At 39.0% G+C, this 19,604-nt stretch overlaps 1 protein-coding gene across 1 annotated transcript; it reads right to left on the bottom strand.

Moving 5' to 3' along the window:
- Positions 1-9,318: 9,318 nt before the first annotated feature.
- Positions 9,319-16,161, bottom strand: AGRP (agouti related neuropeptide). Its single transcript, XM_075187538.1, has 4 exons — positions 16,093-16,161; positions 11,838-12,024; positions 10,184-10,272; positions 9,319-9,790 (listed from the first exon to the last, which is right to left on the bottom strand). Exons 2-4 carry the CDS (start codon positions 12,007-12,009, stop codon positions 9,608-9,610), a joined length of 444 nt encoding a protein of 147 aa, XP_075043639.1. The 5' UTR covers positions 12,010-12,024; positions 16,093-16,161; the 3' UTR covers positions 9,319-9,607.
- Positions 16,162-19,604: the final 3,443 nt, after the last annotated feature.

Genomic DNA, 19,604 nt, shown 5'->3' on the forward strand with positions numbered 1-19,604 from the left:
ACCACTGCTATAGTGAGGAGGAATGTCCAGCAGCAACGAGGAGGTGATGAGAGTCAGCGGTCTGCGTTTAGCAAGTTGTACCGCTGTCTATGTGAAGGAATGGAATCCAGGTGGAGGTATCCGGGAAGTCAGTGGTCTGCGTTAGCAAGTTGTACCACTGCTATGTGAAAGGATACTAGAAACAGGTGACTCGGGAAACAGGGATCAGTGGTCTGCCTCTAGCAAGTTGTACCACTGAATATATATGTGAGGAGGAGCACGGGGAGAGAAATGCAATACAGAGTATACACGGGCACACTGAACTTGATCCCACGATGATATGCACAATATAGTAATGACTGAACAGCACTGCACAATAATACAAAGTCACAGGAACTATCCGGGCAAAAGGTAACACAGTCAAATGATGGCAATAGTCACAGCGGATAGTAAACTCCAGGGGAGAACAACTCAGTCCAGCAAGATATGCAATACACCAGCACAGTCAATGAGAAGTATGTATACCGTGGTTCAGGAGCAGGCTGTCAGATAGGAGTGCAGAGATACCTGAACGGCTGGAGGCCGGCAGGATGCGAAGTCCCAGGAGGGTAGAAGCGGTAATCAAGTAGGTGCAGCGCACAGGTAGGTAGACCAGCGGAGATGGGAACAAATACTCAGGAAACAGTAGTATATAGGACTGGACACCTGGAGAACACTGAAGTGTAGAGATGGTCTAGACGAGATGAAAGCAGCGAGGCGTTGATTCGATGCAGACAGGCGAGTTGACACAGGCAGGAACACTGTAGAAGCACGGAGAGCGGATCAGCTGGCTGCAGACACGAATAGAACTGAAGGGTAGCGGCAAGCAGGACACTGCAGGTACACGGAGGCAGCGGATAGGAATCAGCAGGTGCAGTCTCGATGAAACACGGGAGAGTTGAGATGAGCTGGAACTGTTGAGCACGGAGACAGCGGATAGGAATCAGCTGGTGCAGTATCGATGAAACACAGGAGAGTTGAAGTGAGCTGATAACTAGTGCACGGAGGCAGCGGATAGGAATCAGCTAATACAGTCACGATGAAACACAGGAGAGTTGAAGTGAGTTGATAACTGTAGTGCACGGAGGCAGCGGATAGGAATCAGCTAATACAGTCACGATGAAACACAGGAGAGTTGAAGTGAGTTGATAACTGTAGTGCACGGAGGCAGCGGATAGGAATCAGCTAATACAGTCACGATGAAACACAGGAGAGTTGAAGTGGTCTGGAAACCACAGGAATCAGCAGAGCTGAATACACGAGGAAACACAGGAACACCTTCAGAGGCTCATGGGAATGAAACTCCAAGATCAGGCAACGTGGTATTGACCACAGGTGCTTAATATAGGGAGTGTTGCCTGATCAGCCAATTAACTAAAAGGAACATGAACTGAAGGTTTGAAAGGGCTGCACATTCGCAGACCCTCAGGATGGTGGACGGCCACGGTTCCTAAACACACGGGAAGAAGCACTCAGTCTGGTGAGTGACAATACCACTAACGAGTGGAGCAGGTAATAGGTGATTTGCAGCAGCACACTTGGAGAGATGGTAGCAATGATCTGCAATAGTTGCCACTAACGAGTGGAGCAGGTAATGGGTGATTTGCAGCAGCACACTTGCAGTAGAGTGCATGAGATGCTTCCAGGCCAGGAGTCTGACGAGAAGAACCAGCACTGAGAGGTGCTGGGAGGAGCCTTATAAATGAGAGGCAACCAATGGATGAGCGGAGCAGATGAGCACAGGTGAGATGATCACCCCTGCATGCGCAGAGCCGTTTGCCGACCCGATAGCCGTGGAAGAAAGCGGGGAATGAGGAATGAATAGATGCTCAGGTTACCGGGTGGCAGCCACGGGTGAGCGGCGTGTGACAGTACCTCCCCCTTTAAAGGTGGTCACCGAACACCTAGGACCAGGTTTCTTGGGAAAATTAGAATGATATTGCTACAAAAATAATGGTGCTTTGACGTCAAAGGAGCGCACCCAAGAACACTCCTCAGGACTGAAGCCCTTCCAGTCCACGAGGTATTTAATTCCGCCCTTACACTTCTTGGAGTCCAGAATCTGTTTGATCTGGAACTCATCAGATTGCTGAAGGTCGGGAGGGTGAGAAGGAGTTACATGAGATGAGAAGTGGTTGATGATGAGAGGTCTTAATAAAGAAATGTGGAAAGTATAAGAAATGCGAAGAGCAGAGGATAGCTGAAGCTTGAAACAAATGGGGGTGATCACCCGAGAAATCTTGTACGGGCCAATGTACCGGGGAGCAAATTCATACATGGTACTTTCAGACGGATGTTCTTGGTAGAAAGTCATACTCTGTCTCCAACTTTCATGGGAGGAACAGCCCTGCACTTCTTATCAGCAAAAAACTTATAGCAAGTAGAGGATTTCTTTAACGCCTTTCACACCTGAGACCATGTAGAAAGAAAATCCTTCCATAGATAGTTAACTGCAGGGACCTGGGTGGGTGGTAGGGCTGAGAATTCCGGAATGAGAGCGTGTCTTCCATATACAATAAGAGAGTGGCATTGGTGGATTCATGAAAGGCGTTGTGTACAAATTCGGCCCATGGAAACATATCGACCTAATTGTCCTGATTAGCGGCGAGAAGATTCTGAGAAATGTTTCCAGATCTTCATTAACATTCTCGGTCTGGCTGTTGGTTTGAGGATGGTAGGAGGAGGAAAATTTTAGGCAGATGCCCAGGAGATGAAACAGAGATCTCCAGAATTTTGATACGAATCGGACTCCGCGGTCAGAGACGATTTCCATGGGGCAGCCATGCAAGCGAAAAATTTCTTTAATGAAGTATTGTGCCAATACTAGAGATGCTCACTGACCCCCGTGTTTTGGTTTTGGTTTTGGATCTGGATTACCTTTGTGTTTTGATTTTGGTTTTGCCGGAACAACCCTTGCGTGTTTTGGTTTTGGTTTTGTTGGGTTTGGTTTTGCTATTTTTTAAAAAAATTCAATTTTTTGAGCTAAAACAACACTATTTAGGTATTATTTTGTACCTACATTATTATTAACCTCACTAACACTAATTTCCAGTCATTTCCATTCAGTTTTGACCATCTCACAGGTCACAATATGCTTTTCATACACTTTCAGCCAAATACTGCAGCGATCTGGCTGAATGGTAGGCGACAGAGCAATGACTCAAACACACGGCAGTTCCTACCACCAGTTCCTACCACATCTAGGAAACATTGCAACGAGTGCTTCACATTTTTCTTGGATAAGTGAGGTAATTCTACAGCTAATAAATGTCAAAGAGCGCTGAACCAGGGTACCAGACAACGCACTAGAAAGAGCTATTTAAATCCAAAGTAAAAAGCCAGTTCATCAGTGAGCTTAGAATCAGCCCAAATAAACTGCTTTAAGGACGCTATTAATCAAAATGACCACCCTACACTTATAGTGAAAGTTACAAAAAAGCAGCCTGCAAAGACTTTACGATAAATCAAAATGACCAAAGCACCTTTTCTCCTTGGGTGTATATTACGATAAATTAAAATGACCAGAGCACCTTTTCTCTTTGGGTGTATATTACACGTTACACTTATAGTGAAAGTTACAAAAAAGCAGCCTGCAAAGACTACGATAAATCAAAATGACCAAAGCACATTTTTTCTTTGGGTGTGTATTACACCCTACACTTATAGTGAAAGTTACAAAAAGCAGACTGCAAAGACTGTACAATAAATCAAAATGAACAAAGCACCATTTCTCTTTGGGTGTATATTACACCCTATACTTAGTGCAAATTCTGAAAAATACAGGTTAATCCCTGCTAGGCCCTCCTTAAACAAGCTATCAATGGCCTAAAGGCATCTTAGACCAACAGTGATGTGAAGTGAATTCTACACTGTCAAGATGATGTCGTCATCATCATTAGCATCATTATCACCCTCATCAGTGTGTACATCATCATCACAGACAATTAATTCATCTCCGCTTGAATCCGCTATTAGAGAAGTGTCAGTGCTTGGATGTATTTGCCGGTAAAGGCCTTCCTCGTGGAAGTTGTAGTTTATTTTGATGAACATCATCTTTTCCACATTTTTAGGAAGTAACCTCCTAGGTCGATCACTGACAAGGTTCCCGGCTGTGCTGAATACTCTTTCTGAGTACACATTGGATGGTGGGCAGCTTAGGTATTGCAAAGCAAGTTTGTACATGGGTTTCCAAATGGCTTGCTTTTCCTCTCAGTATGGAAAGGGCCTGTCTGACATTTCCATATCAATTAACTCTTGAAGATAATCCTCCACCATCCTTTGCATGTTAATAGTAGGATTGGATGGAGTTATGACCGAGGTCACACTTTTTTTGGTAAAATCTTTCAAACCAGCCCAGATGTCAAACTATTGTGGTCTGCCACCTGCAACATCCCTGCTTGTCTTGGAAAGTGCAATTTTTTCCGAGCAGCAGCTGCTCCTGAAGGAGGAGACGTCGTCAAGCCAAGGCCCAGTTCAGCAGACAACTTGCTGACCAATAGCTCCTTGCACCTGTTTTTATCTCGGTCATTTTTGGAATCATAGAATCGATGTAGGTCTTAAACCTCGGATCAAGCACAGTGGTCAAAACATAGTGATCCGACTTCAAGATTTTAATAACTCTTGGATCATTGCAAAGCGAATTAAGTACTTCATCTATAAGGCCAACATACTTTGCAGAATTGCTTTCTTTCATCTCCACTTTGTCAAGCTGCTTTTCCAAAAGTCGAATTAAGGAAATGACTTGGCTCAAGCTAGCAGAGTCTGAACTCGCTTTACATGTCACAACTTCAAATGGATTCAGCACCTTGCAGAGCACAGAAAAGATTCTCCACTGTCCTTTCCCAATGTCATGGCTTGTGCAATACGCTTGTATGGCATCTCCTGCACCTCTCGGTTATTTTTCAACAAGCTCTGCACCACCAAGTTTATTGTGTGAGCAAAACAGGGAATGTGATGGAATTCACCCAGCTGTAATGCTCGCACAATATTGTTGGCGTTTTCAGAAATAACATATCCTGGGGAGAGTCTAAGTGGTATAAACCATATATCAATGACATCCCTTAGTTTTTGTAACAAATTATCAGCTGTATGCCTGTTAGTGAAGCCGGTGATAGAAAGAGTGGCCTGCCTGTGACAAATGTTACGTAGTGGTGTACATGCTGCTGCTGTTTCTGCTTGTGAAGGCGAATGACCAACCCAGTGGGCTGTCACAGTCATAATTTTTGGTTTGGCCACTTCCACTTGTCCACATATCTGTGGTTAAGTGTACCGTGGGTAGAATGGCATTTTTGAGCCCAATTAGTACATTTTTACGAACGTTTTGGTACAGTTGCGGAATAGCTTTTCGTGAAAAATGGTGTCGCAATTGAATTTTGTAACGGGGACACAAAACATCAATTAACTGTTAAAAACCAGCTGCGTTTATAGTGGATATTGGATGCAGATCTAACACTAGCATAGTCGCCATGGCGTCTGTGATCCGCTTTGCGACTAGATGATTGCTGTCATATTAGCTTCCTCTAGCAAAAGATTGTTTTACAGTTAATTGTTGTAAAGTACTAGTGCTCTTCTTCTTGGGCTTCTTATGGGAGGACGATTCACCCCCAGCAGCAGCAGTGGGACTAACGCTCAAACATTCCTCTGAGGAATCCATAATAGTGCAGGAGTCATCGAGCCTTACCAAGTGGGATGCAGGGCTAACTCCGCTCACTACTGAGGATATTGATGATGACGGTGTTGTGGGTGTAGATTGCAGGCATCGAGATGTAGATGAGAGAAGGGTCCTAGCTGATGATGGAGTGCTTGTTGTTATTTTTTTGCCATAACTTTCAGCTTTTCCCAACACCTTGCCATGAACTCTCGTCAAATGGCGTAACATGGATGATGGTTAAGGTCCCTCCCTCGACTGACTGTGGCTTTACATACACTACAAATGGTTATACAACTGTTGTCAGGATTTGGGTAGAAATATTTCCACAAATAAGAAGTGGATTTTTTGGTTTTATGCCCAGGCATGACAATGGCCTTCTTCTTGTCACGTGCCAGAACTGCTTCCACTGGTGCACGACAAACACAAACAACCTCATCCTCATCAACATCATCATTAGCGCCCTCGTTGGCTGCACAAATATCACCATCATCCTCTTCCAATTCCAAAGTGACATCCTCAATTGGTGTGTCACCTGCTACACTTGGGCTGTTCAGGCACACATCAGCATAAATGCTGAAAGGGCCCTTCTTTATGGGTACACTATCAGAATGGTCACATTTTCCTTTAATGCCTTACTGTTTTTTTGCAGCTAGGCTTTCACACGTAACAGTAGTTCTGCACCACTTTTGGACTCCGAATTACTTGGTCTTGCTTGGTCACGCCTCAGTAACATTTTTAGATCTCGCACTAATAGAGAAAGGCGAAGGCCTCATTCTTTCTCTGCCACTGCATGTGTAGAATGGCATGTTGGCAATTTTTTTTTATCGGCATTTAACTTTTCCTCTATTACAGCGCTTTTTCTCTTCAACACGGTAAAAGGTGTTTTTTGTGTGATTTTTTTTTTTTCCCTGACTATGTACTTTTACATAGGCTTTACCAGATGACATACAGGACTGGTGGCAGCAGGTGCTTGCTGCTCCTGCTCATATGTGTAGTGCTGTGAATCCATTTTAATGAGACCCCAAACACTTTGTAGTGCAAATTCAGAAATATACAGTGCTGCTATCTTACAATTTCAGCACTCAGCAAATACAGTTTTTTTTACGTGGGAATATGACACCCCAAACACTTTGTATTGCAAATTCAGATATACACTTTGCTGATATATTACTATTTCAGCAGTCAGCAAATAGTTTTTTTAGAAGGGGGGAATATGACACCACAAACACTTTGTAGTGTAAATTAGGAAAATTGCCTCCTCTATTTTCCTCTCTTCCTGCTCTATTCCTGCGACCTAACCATTCTCTGTTCCTCTCTCAAATGGCGCTAGATCGCCGTGGAGGCGGCTATTTATTAATTCTAAAACTTATGAGATCCAAGATCTGACGACGTCACAATGACGTTTTGCCTCGGTTTGGAATCCAAATAGGTGCGAGAGTACCAAGCCGTCTCAGCTCGGTACTCGGATTCCAAAGTTCGAGCAGGTTCGGCTTCAAGCAAACCGAGCCCGCCCATTTCTTTAATTTGTATACACATTGAAATGATTATAAAACTTAACAGATTATTATTAAATATAATTTAAGTTAGCAGGTTTGAATTTAACAATCAGGGCATTTGCCAGTGGATGCCAAGCTTAGGTTATGTATTCTGCTTTTCACATTTGTTTTAGAATTCCTGATATCCAAACTGAAGATTAGCAGAAATAGTGTACTTGCTACACAAAGAAAGCAAACCAATTAAACATAATGTTGCAAGGATGCCCGGTTTTCTATTTAAAGATTTTTGGAGATAATCCACAGCACCACCCAGGGTAAGTAGTAAACTGTACCTTGCCTGCGAAGTGCTATCATTCTTATCAAGGGGCGAAATACTTTATTTTGGATCTGACAAGAATGCCCTTTGTTATAAAAGACCCAGCAGAATTTATCCTGTGGCAGATCCGTGATAGGCAGCTAGGTTATGTAGGTTATTTAGACCGTGGTCTGATTACATTAGATACACTCAGGTATACAGGAACTTATTTTGATAGCTTCTAGCTTGTAGCGTTTAAAAAACAAGAAATGGGTTAGGAGATGCTGATGCACACATCGAGCATGGGATAGGAGTATACATCCACACACCGTACACAAAGGTAGTGATATACAATCAAATATATAAAGAACTGGAAGTTGCTCAATCAATTTATAGGCTATAGCAGGTGCTTGAAAGGGTGGGGTTCTCCTGAAAGGAGCAACACACAGAGAGATCCCCCAGCACACTGCTATAGCCAGCAACAGATCTGCCATTTCTACTGTAGATAAAAATGCAAAAGTTTTAATTGCACACATTTGCAAATGTATGTTAAAGCCACCCGCCACTCCTCGACAATCAAATATGTTACACACTAAAAAGGAATACAGCTACACACAGGATTCATATGTGTGCTTTTGTTGTGGTCAGGAAAGAGATGTATCAGGAAGTAATATAGAGCCTTATAGTCATTATTGTCAACTTTGGCAGTATGATCGCTGAGAGGGGGCTCAGCATGGAAGCATGGCCACGCGGGTCACGACATTAGGCCCCACCCCTGTTAAACTTTCGCAATATCGGCCTATCACAAAAGGGGGCGTGGAAGGGTGATGCATTTAGCCCCGCCCCAAAACACTTCACCAACTAAGAGGGCACATTTTGGGAGAGTAGGCAACAGTTATGCGTTTTGATGTCATTGCTTAAAATCAGCAAGTTCTGATTTAATCAATTCTGTATTTACCAAAAACGTGTATAGGACATTCCTACTGCAAGTTATTAGGCATATTAGAAGTCACCTGAGTTTTCTGTGTCCTGCACTTTGCTTACAACCTTCTTATATCATGTAATTGACATTAGGAAGTATACATATATCATGTCTTTGTAAAAATATATCATTGAATATCAAAGAGCATTGTCATCTTTATGTCATTAAATGTACATAAAGGAAACTCTGATTAAAACCAGGATCAACAGAGCAGCAAGATAGATAATAAAGTTGACATACAGGACATTCATTTTAATATGTCAGTTTAATGAATAGGGGTCTCTCATGCAAGAATATAGAAAATGGTGTCTTAATTTTGTAGCTAGTTTAATCAAATGAATTGTGGTACAGTAAGATAAATCAGAGAAAAGCATGTTCATAGATAAAAAATAACAATACATTTGATAGCTAACTAAGCAGGAAAATGATTAAACGTACCACCTTGTAAGGACCACCAAACGCTTAATGAATATTTTTTCCCATCCCCCAATCATCATAACCGTTACCCCATAGTATGATAGAGAATTATCCAGTATGTCTTCCCTTAGCCCCTTTATGTGTTTGACACCTGTTGGCTGTATGGTCTTAGAGATTAGGTAGACCCACTGTGGGGAAAATTAACGTTAATGTTGACAGCTCCTGAGAGGAAGTTCGAATTTAGACACCCACTTTACTTGCTGCTGATAACTGTGGTTTTCTCAGATTCAAGTAGGAACTGAAACACAAAAACCTTATGGATTTGGAAGAGTCTATACACTACCAATATTGTGAATATTTGTTTTATAAATCTTAACAAAGTATTACAAGGTACAAGTGACTTTGTTTCAGGAGCACAGTATATATTTCTACATAAAACTATTTCACGTTTAATGACAAGTGTTGCTGAAATGGCTTTTTTATTATTTGATATGTATTTTGTAACCCAAGATTAGGGTCTTATGTATAAATCTGATGTCTATTCTACTGAGAAAGGAGCATTAGAACTAGCACATATAGAGACATAGGTAAGTACCAATTCTACATATTATTATATCTCGGAGACAGTTTATATAAAGCAAGTAACAAATTCATGTAGAGAAAAAATAGAGGTAAATATACAGTTTGATCATATTACAAAGCATTATATAGTAGAGCCTTCTTCTGGGCTTCCAAATGTGCATATACTGCTAATTCTTGCTTTGGTGGCAATGGGTGCTAGTTTTTCTGCAGTAGCAAATAGCATTGAAGAAACGACAGTAACAGGTAGCACATGGGCTGCAACAGGGCAGGTGCCCAACACAGGACTCCAAAAGCTGGACACATCTCCTTGGTGAACGCTCTTCACGGGATGATACTTCCAGGGATAGTGCCTGATGAAGAGAAAAACTAGATATTAAACCATATTAAACATAATAGTCTTTAAATTTACTGTTAACTTCTTAAGTAACTATGGCTGCAAACAAAAAGATATTGGTTCCCTGCACTCACCAAAGACATTATTAATTCTATTCTAACTACACCAAGTTAAACTCTGTATTTAAAACTTGGAATGATAGTCGAGATGACGTCTAATCTTGATGTGACCATGACCCCATCGTGACGTGCATCCCCGTCCCATCCGTCCCGTTGCTGTCTACCCAAATGCTGGGAGGTATGATACATGAGTAATGTTTCTGGTTCCTAGTGAATTGATCAAAGCCACCACTGTGTGTAGGCAACAGTTAACTTTCAAAGATTTATTGTGTTATTATTTAATGGGTTACCCTTGGGTCCAGTAGGCTGTAATCCTCCATTAGATCTTCCTCAGCAGCTCCTGTGTCCATTCTGATCATTTCTGATCTTGCCAAGCTTCCTGAAAGGGGCAGATGAATTATATTTGTATTAGCAAATAAAGCTCTACTCCAGATATGTAGTATGCTCAGGGCCGGATGTCAACTGAAGGGATTTTAACTGAGGTTGATAAATGTCATATTAACCTGCTTCTGGATGCTTTATCTGAGGGACATGAATTAGATGAGATGGGGATGGAGTGTCCCGGGTAGTGTGACAGAATTACACATGTCCTGTGTAATCGGGCAAAAAGCCAAAGTGCATGTCTTCAGAACTTTCTACCTCTCCAACACAATACTCTATCTGATTTTTATTATCATTAATACTAATTAGAGCTCATTGCTGTTAATTGGGAGTAAACGCTGATGGCATTGCAATCACAAACCACCAACAAAGCACTAGAGACTTTTGAATTTTCTATATGAGCTGTGCACAGACAATATATTTCCCTTTTCATCAAGTAGGACTGTATATGAAGTGGGTGAATTTCTATGGATGCACATTATCTTTACATCATCAGATTAGATATATTGTTTTTATAGGTGTATATTTAAAAGAAAAAATATTTTTATGTTCATAGTTTTGTATTATATGTGGATTTTATTACTACATACAGTATTGTTATATATTTTTTTATTAAATGAACTATATTTTCACTTTCATAGCGCTATATAATATTGTTTATTACTATAATTCTTCTATATATTAACAGTGGTTAGTATAACATTATTGCTGCCATATTGAATGAATGGATACTTGCCTGGATTTTCTATGGACATCTTTAATCTTATTTTTTAAAATAATGAAAGAAATTCCAAGGTATTACAGATTTTCCGATTGATTAAATGCAATTAATCGCACACAGTCAGAATCCTGTGTGTGGCATAAATTCAGTGTATTCTGTGTAGGTGCTGAGAAATGTAATGTAGTGTCGGGGTACTGAGGCTTGGTGCCCCACTGATAATCCTCTGATAACCTGATTTCCCAATAACAGCAATTCTGTCAGTCGACTGGAGAGTAGAAAAATGAAACTCAGACACATGGTTAAGTCTCAGAGTAATGAAGGTGGGTTTCCTTATCTTGCTTAGCAGATGACTGATCTAGGCGTTGGCTTCAGATTCCAGCAAGCAGAAATATATCTGGTCTTTATTATTTTAAGTTATAACAACATTTTATAATTCACTTATCAATAAAGAAAATTTCATTTTCACCCTCACCATAATTTTAACAAACCATTATTTAAAAGTGCCCTTTTCTGAGAAAACATTGGCTATTTTCATCTGTATTAGCTTTCCATATAATAGTTTATATTGTTAGACATAGCTGGCCTTTTTGAAAAGCCAGTTACGCTAAAAGTGCTCATAGAAACTGCTTCCACTTTTAAAAAAAATCAATAAGGTTTTTTTATTCTGCTGTTTGTACAAAGAAACCCCTCTTCTCATTAAGGCATTATATATAGGCTATATATATTGTATAAAATTATATATTATGTGTATTGTTTACTACTGTAGATTTCAGGTATACAGTGTTTCAGACCTTTTGTGGCACCTTATTAACAAAAGATAATAACAATAATATGTCTATTACCTGGCACGACCAGCCCGGGCTCTTTCACTTTGTGTAGTAAACCTGGATAGTTGTATCTGCCCGTATAGGTGCCAGAGTTAAAGTCCTCAAGTCTCCCAGTGCCAGAGTCTGACGTAAGCATGGCCTGAATTGTTTGGGCCAGAGCCACACACAGCAGGACTGTATTGAACATTGTGCTTGAAGAAGTCTACACAATACATAGAAAAATACTTACACAGTATAATATTGTTTACCAGAGAATTCTTAATCTTTTTGCAATTTGAGCAAATTGATATTAGCAGTTTACTTTTCTTATATTCTTCACTTTTGTATTTCGACTCTAATTATATACAAGTACCATTTTTTACGTCATTTTGTTTTTTTGTTGTTGTCCTTATTAACTCTTCGTGTTTGCAATCAATCGAGTTTGAACCTTTCTTGGTAGCCCCTATGGATTATATGGGTCTGAGTCATTAAGGAGAGCAAAGTATGAAGAAGGAGTAACTTTACAACTGGGCAAAACCATGTTGCATTGGAGGGGGAGATAAAATTAAAATGTGTGGACACATTTATAGTTGGGGTAAAGCAAGTCCTAGATAATTTTTTAATTTCAGTGTAAAAATAAGAGCCAGCATTTTCCTTACATGCAAAATAATAAACTAATTTGCACCCCTTGCATGGTAACATGGTTTGTCCAGGAGCAAACTTACTCCTTTATTTTTGATTTGCACTCCTTAATGGCTCAGGCCCTATATGTTGGACATCTGTTCTCTATCTATTTACAATATATCTTATTACAGTCTTTTCAAACCTGTGACTTACCCAATGACATGATTTTGTGACACATAAGTGATAAAATACTGAAATAAATAAAAGCCAAAATATTGACTACATTTGAGTATTTTAAAATCATTGCTTTATTTGTAGATGAAAACCAAAGAGCAGGATCCTGTTTGTCCTGTGATATTAAAATCTGCTATTTTGAGGCAAATGTGCATGTGTGTCTGCTCTCAGGAGAGAGAAAATCTTCTATTTGCAAATATTGTTAGATACACTCTGTTAGAGAGTGTATCCAACCAATGGTAGAAGATTAGCAGGAGATGTAATCTACAATTATGAATCTCTGACCAACAGGAAATAAAAAATCAGTGCTAACATTGGTTTCTTAATTAATATCTAAAGAATTAAGTAGTTTAATTACCAATAAAATGCACATATATAAACCCTGGTGCAATCAGTTAACCTCTGTTAAGATATAGTTAATTGTGTCCACTTATATAAAATTAAACTGTTTCAATTTAAAAATAAACACCAGTAAAGCAAACAAAAAGTACCCTTAGACTTGGATCTGAGGCAGTGGCAGATCCAGGGGGGGGGGGCGATCGGGACGATCGCCCCCCCTAGCAGACACTTGCTGCCAACGGCTGCACAGTATGTGCAGGTCCGTCCAGCCGTGACAGACAGGGACAGTGTTCTGCCCGGCTGCTCTGACAATCACAATCAGAGCAGCCGGGCAGCACACTGTCCCTGCCTGTCACGGCTGGACGGACCTGCACATACTGTGCAGCCGTCGGCAGCCTAAACTGTTAGAAAGGGGCGGGGCCTAAATCGCCCCCCCCCCCCAAATCGCCCCGGGTACAGTAGTTTTCTAGATCCGCCTCTGATCTGAAGGAATTATCTGGGCGCTAAAATAGGTGAGTAACTTATAAATATATTTAACGCTCACTTAATATTCATATATTGAATCAATCAAAAACCTCTAAACTTCTCTTAAAAATAGAAAAAATATCTTTAATAGAACACTAAATACCAATTCACAAAAATAAAAAATGCAGCCCCTTTTAGGATTAGTGTGTACTAAACCAATGCCAAAAAAACCAAAACAAAAAAAAGACACTTTTTTCTATATTATATTATTGATCACCAACCAGCTTATAATTAAAAACACCTTTTTATTATTCTTATTCTATTATAAAATCACCAAAATGAATCATACAAAAATATAGCCACATAAAAACCATAAAAAAATATATTATAATTCCACCTTGTTAAAGAAATAATGTTTTCCTGTTTTTAAGAGTCAAAATCCATATATTCAACACTGGGGGTGCACTCCCCAGTTAAATATCTCTTACATTACACAAAGAATGTGTCTTTTGCGACAAAATACTGATTGTATATATCCATAAGTAAATCTCCCAAATACTTCTGGCTGTGTAGTATAATGAAATATTGAGTCACTAATTTAAACAGTTTATTTTGGGCTTTTAAATCCTACTCATCCAAACCTACGACCACATCAATAGTATAACTTTTTAAACGAGCCTTATTTCTTGATGGAACAGTCTGTGATTTTAACAGAGAGCTATTCCTATCTCTGGAATAGTATAAAACTTGCTCTTCACCAACCAAACCCATCCCATCTTATGGGACTCTTGCTGTCTTATGGGGAATTGCAGTATCCAGATTTAACAGTGATTCTACCAAGTATTAAAACAAGGCAGATAAATACTTAGGTAATTAATCAATGCCAATTTGTTACTTGTAATAAATTAAGAGAAAGGGTTGTTTATTTGTCATTAAAGAGTATTTTTGGCTGATCATTGGTAACAATTCCTCAATACATCCATTTTATTATAATAGTGTAAGATAAATATTAAAATACTTTTTATAGCCACTGAAGACATATTTTAATTCCATGATGTAATAAAATAAAATGTGAAATTGCCAATCTGGGTAACTACTTTTTCAAACCACTGTATCGGCATAAAAACACCACAAGTATACAACTACATGTAAAATAGCACACTTACATTCAATTGCCGGAGAAGTGGCGGCGGACATCACACATTGACCGCAATTATGGTAAGAATCTCCGCTCATTTTTTAGGAGTGCGAGTAAAAATTAGTGGACACTTCTGTCAAATCTCCGCCTTGAGGTGTCTTGTCTACTTTCCCGAAACACCTGGCGTCTAATTGAATCTCCCCCATAGAGTTTTACGTTTGTACTTATAATGAATTGCTAATTCGCAATGCCCAATAGCCAGGTTACTTTTGCTTGTGTTTTCTAAAGTGTGCAATCTTTATTGCAAATAAATGCCTGATCATTAAGGGCACGTAGCCCTGTAAAAGACATTAAAAGTGGAAAGGACAGGACTCATGATCTGTCATACTAAGTGAAAATGCTTTCACTTAGTACAGCATATGTCTGTTATTACAATCTGTGGAGTATCAGATGACATATATAAAAATATGGTAGCAGGTAGGAGTGTCAAACTGGTTCTTACCCTGTGTTTTATGCTGTCTATTTTCTCATTCCTGGAAAGTGGATTAAAAATTAGAATACTTACATAGATATGTGTTTACTGAGTGCACAGTATTGTTGTACTTTTTTTGTTGTCCTATTTTTGTGTTTATATTATATTGTACTATTTTGTCATTTTATAGATATTTTATTGTTTTAAATATATTTGTTGAAATGCACAAAATCATTGTTCCCCATGTAGAACTGAAGCAGGTCTGTGTTTTCTGAACATGTCCTATCATAATTAATTGTGGTTCATTGCACAATTAAATACATTTGTGTGCTAAAATAAACTCTCACCACATCTCCAGCACATTCACGTGGAGACAGCTCTATTTAAAACGGCTTATGTTTCATCTGGTTACCATAGGTTCAATATGTGAAAAGAGTCAAATGCTGAAAAATCTCAGAACATGCTTGAGTATACGATATTAAAGAGGAATTGCAACCTGTTTTACTAACTGCATCCACTGGGCAAATTGTCCTTCAGTAGGATTAAACATTATTTTGCAAAAAGAAGAAAAATAAAGAAGTCCTTTTTAAGATCATTTTTTTTTAATCAACTTTGAAAGCAAAAACAAAACCAAAGCAGACCTACGCTACAGTGCTCCCTCTCAAGTGCTTGAATGCATGTATATGTCACCCTCTTTATAAAAACACCCCTGTGTTTTAAGCTGGCTTTATATAAATGGATCAGTGTATGTAGAAAATATTTAATAAACGTAGAAAAATCTACTTAAACACCTGATCAACAAAGAAACAATAAATAAATAAATATAAAATATATATATATATATATATATATATATAAACATTTTCACAGATAATATAGATTAAAAATGATCTAACAGATGTCACACATGTCATCACAAATATTATGTTTGCAGTTATTTTTACATAATAATGCCTCTAATGCATTTTTATTTTAAAGGTTAAGCAGTAGAATAGATTGTAGGAATGGGAGTAACTTACGTGCGGTGTCTCAGGATCAAGTCTTGCTTTTGGGACTCACACGAGAATTAGATTTATATAGAAAAATATCTATGTTACATGCGGTGACGTTAACAGGGACAACAACAAGTAGGATGGTTTCTCTGCTAGCTAATGGCAAACTGCAGAGTATATTATGGAGTCATTTATCAATTAAATTCTGTTCAGGACTCATAATATTCATTACATATGATTTATTTTAAAAGCACCTGTATTAACTCATCTGTTTTGATCCCATTTGCTGTCACTGTGCAATGGTCGCACACTGCTTATCTCTGGAGTTGGTCATTAGCTTGTTTTGACTACTTATGGTTGAGTGTAAAGTCAAGTAGCAATTTGTTCTTTAATAAATCTTTTCAGAAATTTAGATGACTAGTAAGAGTAAAAACTAAAACCTTTAGGAAATACATAAAATTGTTGTAGAACCTTAACATAGTCAGCCTTATCTTGTAAAAGTTCTTGTGAAAGCACCAACATAAACCACATTTCTGAACTTGGAATACAGCAAGCCAAATTTAACTCATTGATGGCCAGATCTATTTTACACTTCAATAACCAGATATAATTTCTTAATTTTCAACATATAAAGAACAAACATCATCTTCATCATCATTTATTTATATAGTGCCACTAGTTCCGCAGCGCTGTACAGAGAACTCACTCACATCAGTCCCTGCGCCATTGGGGCTTACAGTCTAAACTCCCTAACACACAGACAGACAGACAGACTAGGGTCAATTTTGTCAGCAGCCAATTAACCTACCAGTATGTTTTTGGAGTATGGAAGGAAACCGGAGTACCCGGAGGAAACCCACGCAAACACAGGGAGAACATACAAACTCCTCACAGATAAGGCCATGGTCAGGAATCGAACTCATGACCCCAGTGCTTTAAGGCAGAAGTGCTAACCACTTAGCCACCATGCTGCACCGTTTTTCTGGATAGAGGGCTATCTTTTGGGAGCTAGTTGGACTTTATTTTTGTTTTATAAGCCTAATATAGGGAAACTCAGGAAATTATAGAACAGATGTACTTTTCTTTATGATAACTTACAGTTTGCACTTCTCAATTGTCATCAGTTGGCGCTGCAGTCCCATACCAATCAACATGTACCTCATGATCACCCTCTTATCAGCAAGGACAATAATGCTAGATGGACAATTAACATATTCATTTTTATTTGTGGGGCTTCCAAAAGAAAAGATGGTGTAATTTCCGATTTTGTTTCAATGTCACCTTGATTCCTGTCCGCTTTACAAAAGATTTTCTGCTTTAGGTAATGTATGACTTTTATTTCTTAAATTGAAAAGTCTGTTTTGGCTGTTGCACAGATGCTGTTGTTTTGGAAGCAGACATAATTACTGGTTTGTTATGCAGCCAATGGCACCAAGTTGCCACCAGTGAGTTCATCAGCAGACCACTCTCCACTCTCCACTGCAGGCGGCCATCTTGCTCCCGCCCGGGAACCCGTGACAAGTGAAGTATCCTGATTCTGTCAAAAGATCTGCCTGTCTCTGCCTCAGTCCTTTGTCATTCTCTGTTGCCTGATAAAATCTGATTGGTCAAAAACAAGTGGCCGCCTTGGCACAAAATGACAATGTGCTGAAATTCAACAGATAATATTATATATTTTCATATTAAACCAAAAATATACACCATATTTACATGTAAATGTTTAGTAGAATCTGTAGAAATGATTTTGCACACAGAACAATATTTCTCTTCATATTTGCATTCATGTATATTACAAGGAGCTGTCTTGTAAACTACTCAGCTCAAGTAAAATCTAATTCATACATGGGACAATATTTTTGTTCCACCCAATCATCATCATCATCATCTATTTGTATAGCGCCACTAATTCCGCAGCGCTGTGCAGAGAACTCATTCACATCAGTCCCTGCCCCAATGAAGCTTACAATCTAAATCCCCTAACATACACACACAGACCTAGAGAGACCAAGGGCAATTTAATAGCAGCCAATTAACCTACCAGTATATTTTTGGACTGGGGGAGGAAACCGGACCACCTGGAGGAAACCCACACAAATACAGGGAGAACATACAAACTCCTCACAGATCATCATCACCATTTATAAGGCTATGGTCAGGAATTGAACTGATGACCCTAGTGCTATAAGGCAGAAGTGCTAAGCACTAAGCCACCGTGCTGCCCCAATGGCCAAATAACCATGAACATTGTAGAATCCTCATATGGTTTTACCAAAAAGTGACTTTGGAAAATTGGAGAAATTTTTTTGCTGAGAAAAAATAGATTTATAAAAAATGCACTGTATATTGTATGCTACCTCTTTAGCATTGTAGTGTAATATTGCCAAACCTCCTCCATCCGGTGACTCGGTACTCAATCTATAGCATGTTGGTAAGCAATCAGTACTAAGAGAAACCGCATCATATTTCCATAAACAAGATGAAGTGCTTTACATTCCGCAATATTTATTGTGTTTTTCACTTTGCATTACGTTGATGTTATATTATGTCTGTGTATATTAGTCATGCAATAAATCTGTTTTTAATCAGCCATTTCCACTGAAAACAACTCAAGCGAGCTGATCTCATTTGAAACTCAATTTATGCTCCACAAATAACCTGTTTATCCACTTTTTTGACTCCAGAATAATGACAAGTATAATGAAAAAATCTGTGAGTGGAAATGAGGGGAAATGGTTTTTATTTGTAAACAAAATGCCAGATATTTAAATTTGTGTGTTTACATGTGTGGGGTTGTACTGTCCATACTTTCAGTTAGCTAAATTTAAAGGGAACCTAAAAAAATAGTTTTTTTCAAATGTAGAGTTCACCTATTGAGAAGGTGAATATAACTTATCTGTCATATAGAGCGCTAGCGCTATATGAGAGCACCTATCTCTACATCCCCCAGAATGTTTATTATGATTATAAAATTATTGTTTTTAGCAATCAATTTCCCTTGGTGGATATATTTGGATGACAGTATATATATCTTGGATTTAAGTAGCCAGACTACAGGTATGGGGAAATTCTAGTTGACCAGAAATCCCCCTAGTGGACCAGTGGTTGATTGATTGATTGACAGGCTGGTTCCTCCCATGGGGACATGCAGGCAGGATGGGAGGGACGGATCTGGATGATCCGCAGCCACACGCAGTAAGGTGGCTCGTTCCGGCAGATGCCTGTTGCAGAGGCAGGCAGATTACAATCGATATATGGAAGTGAGGACATTAACATCCTTTTAATCAATCAGACAAATTTACCATATCCACTACATGATCTGGATCAACATGCTATCACTCAATACACTATATCTTAACTTGCTATATTCTATTTCACTGTATTTTATCCTACACTTAACATTCTAATGAGTGATACTGAATCCCATTGTAATGCTATTGAACACAATGACCCAGAAGATCACACCCCTGGACATGTTGATTGGATCATTACACACCTGGAGACACAACTTGTTCTCATAAGAAGCTGAATGTCTAATAAGT

This window comes from Mixophyes fleayi, chromosome 10 (assembly GCF_038048845.1).
Source record: "Mixophyes fleayi isolate aMixFle1 chromosome 10, aMixFle1.hap1, whole genome shotgun sequence".
Classification (NCBI taxonomy): domain Eukaryota; kingdom Metazoa; phylum Chordata; class Amphibia; order Anura; family Limnodynastidae; genus Mixophyes; species Mixophyes fleayi.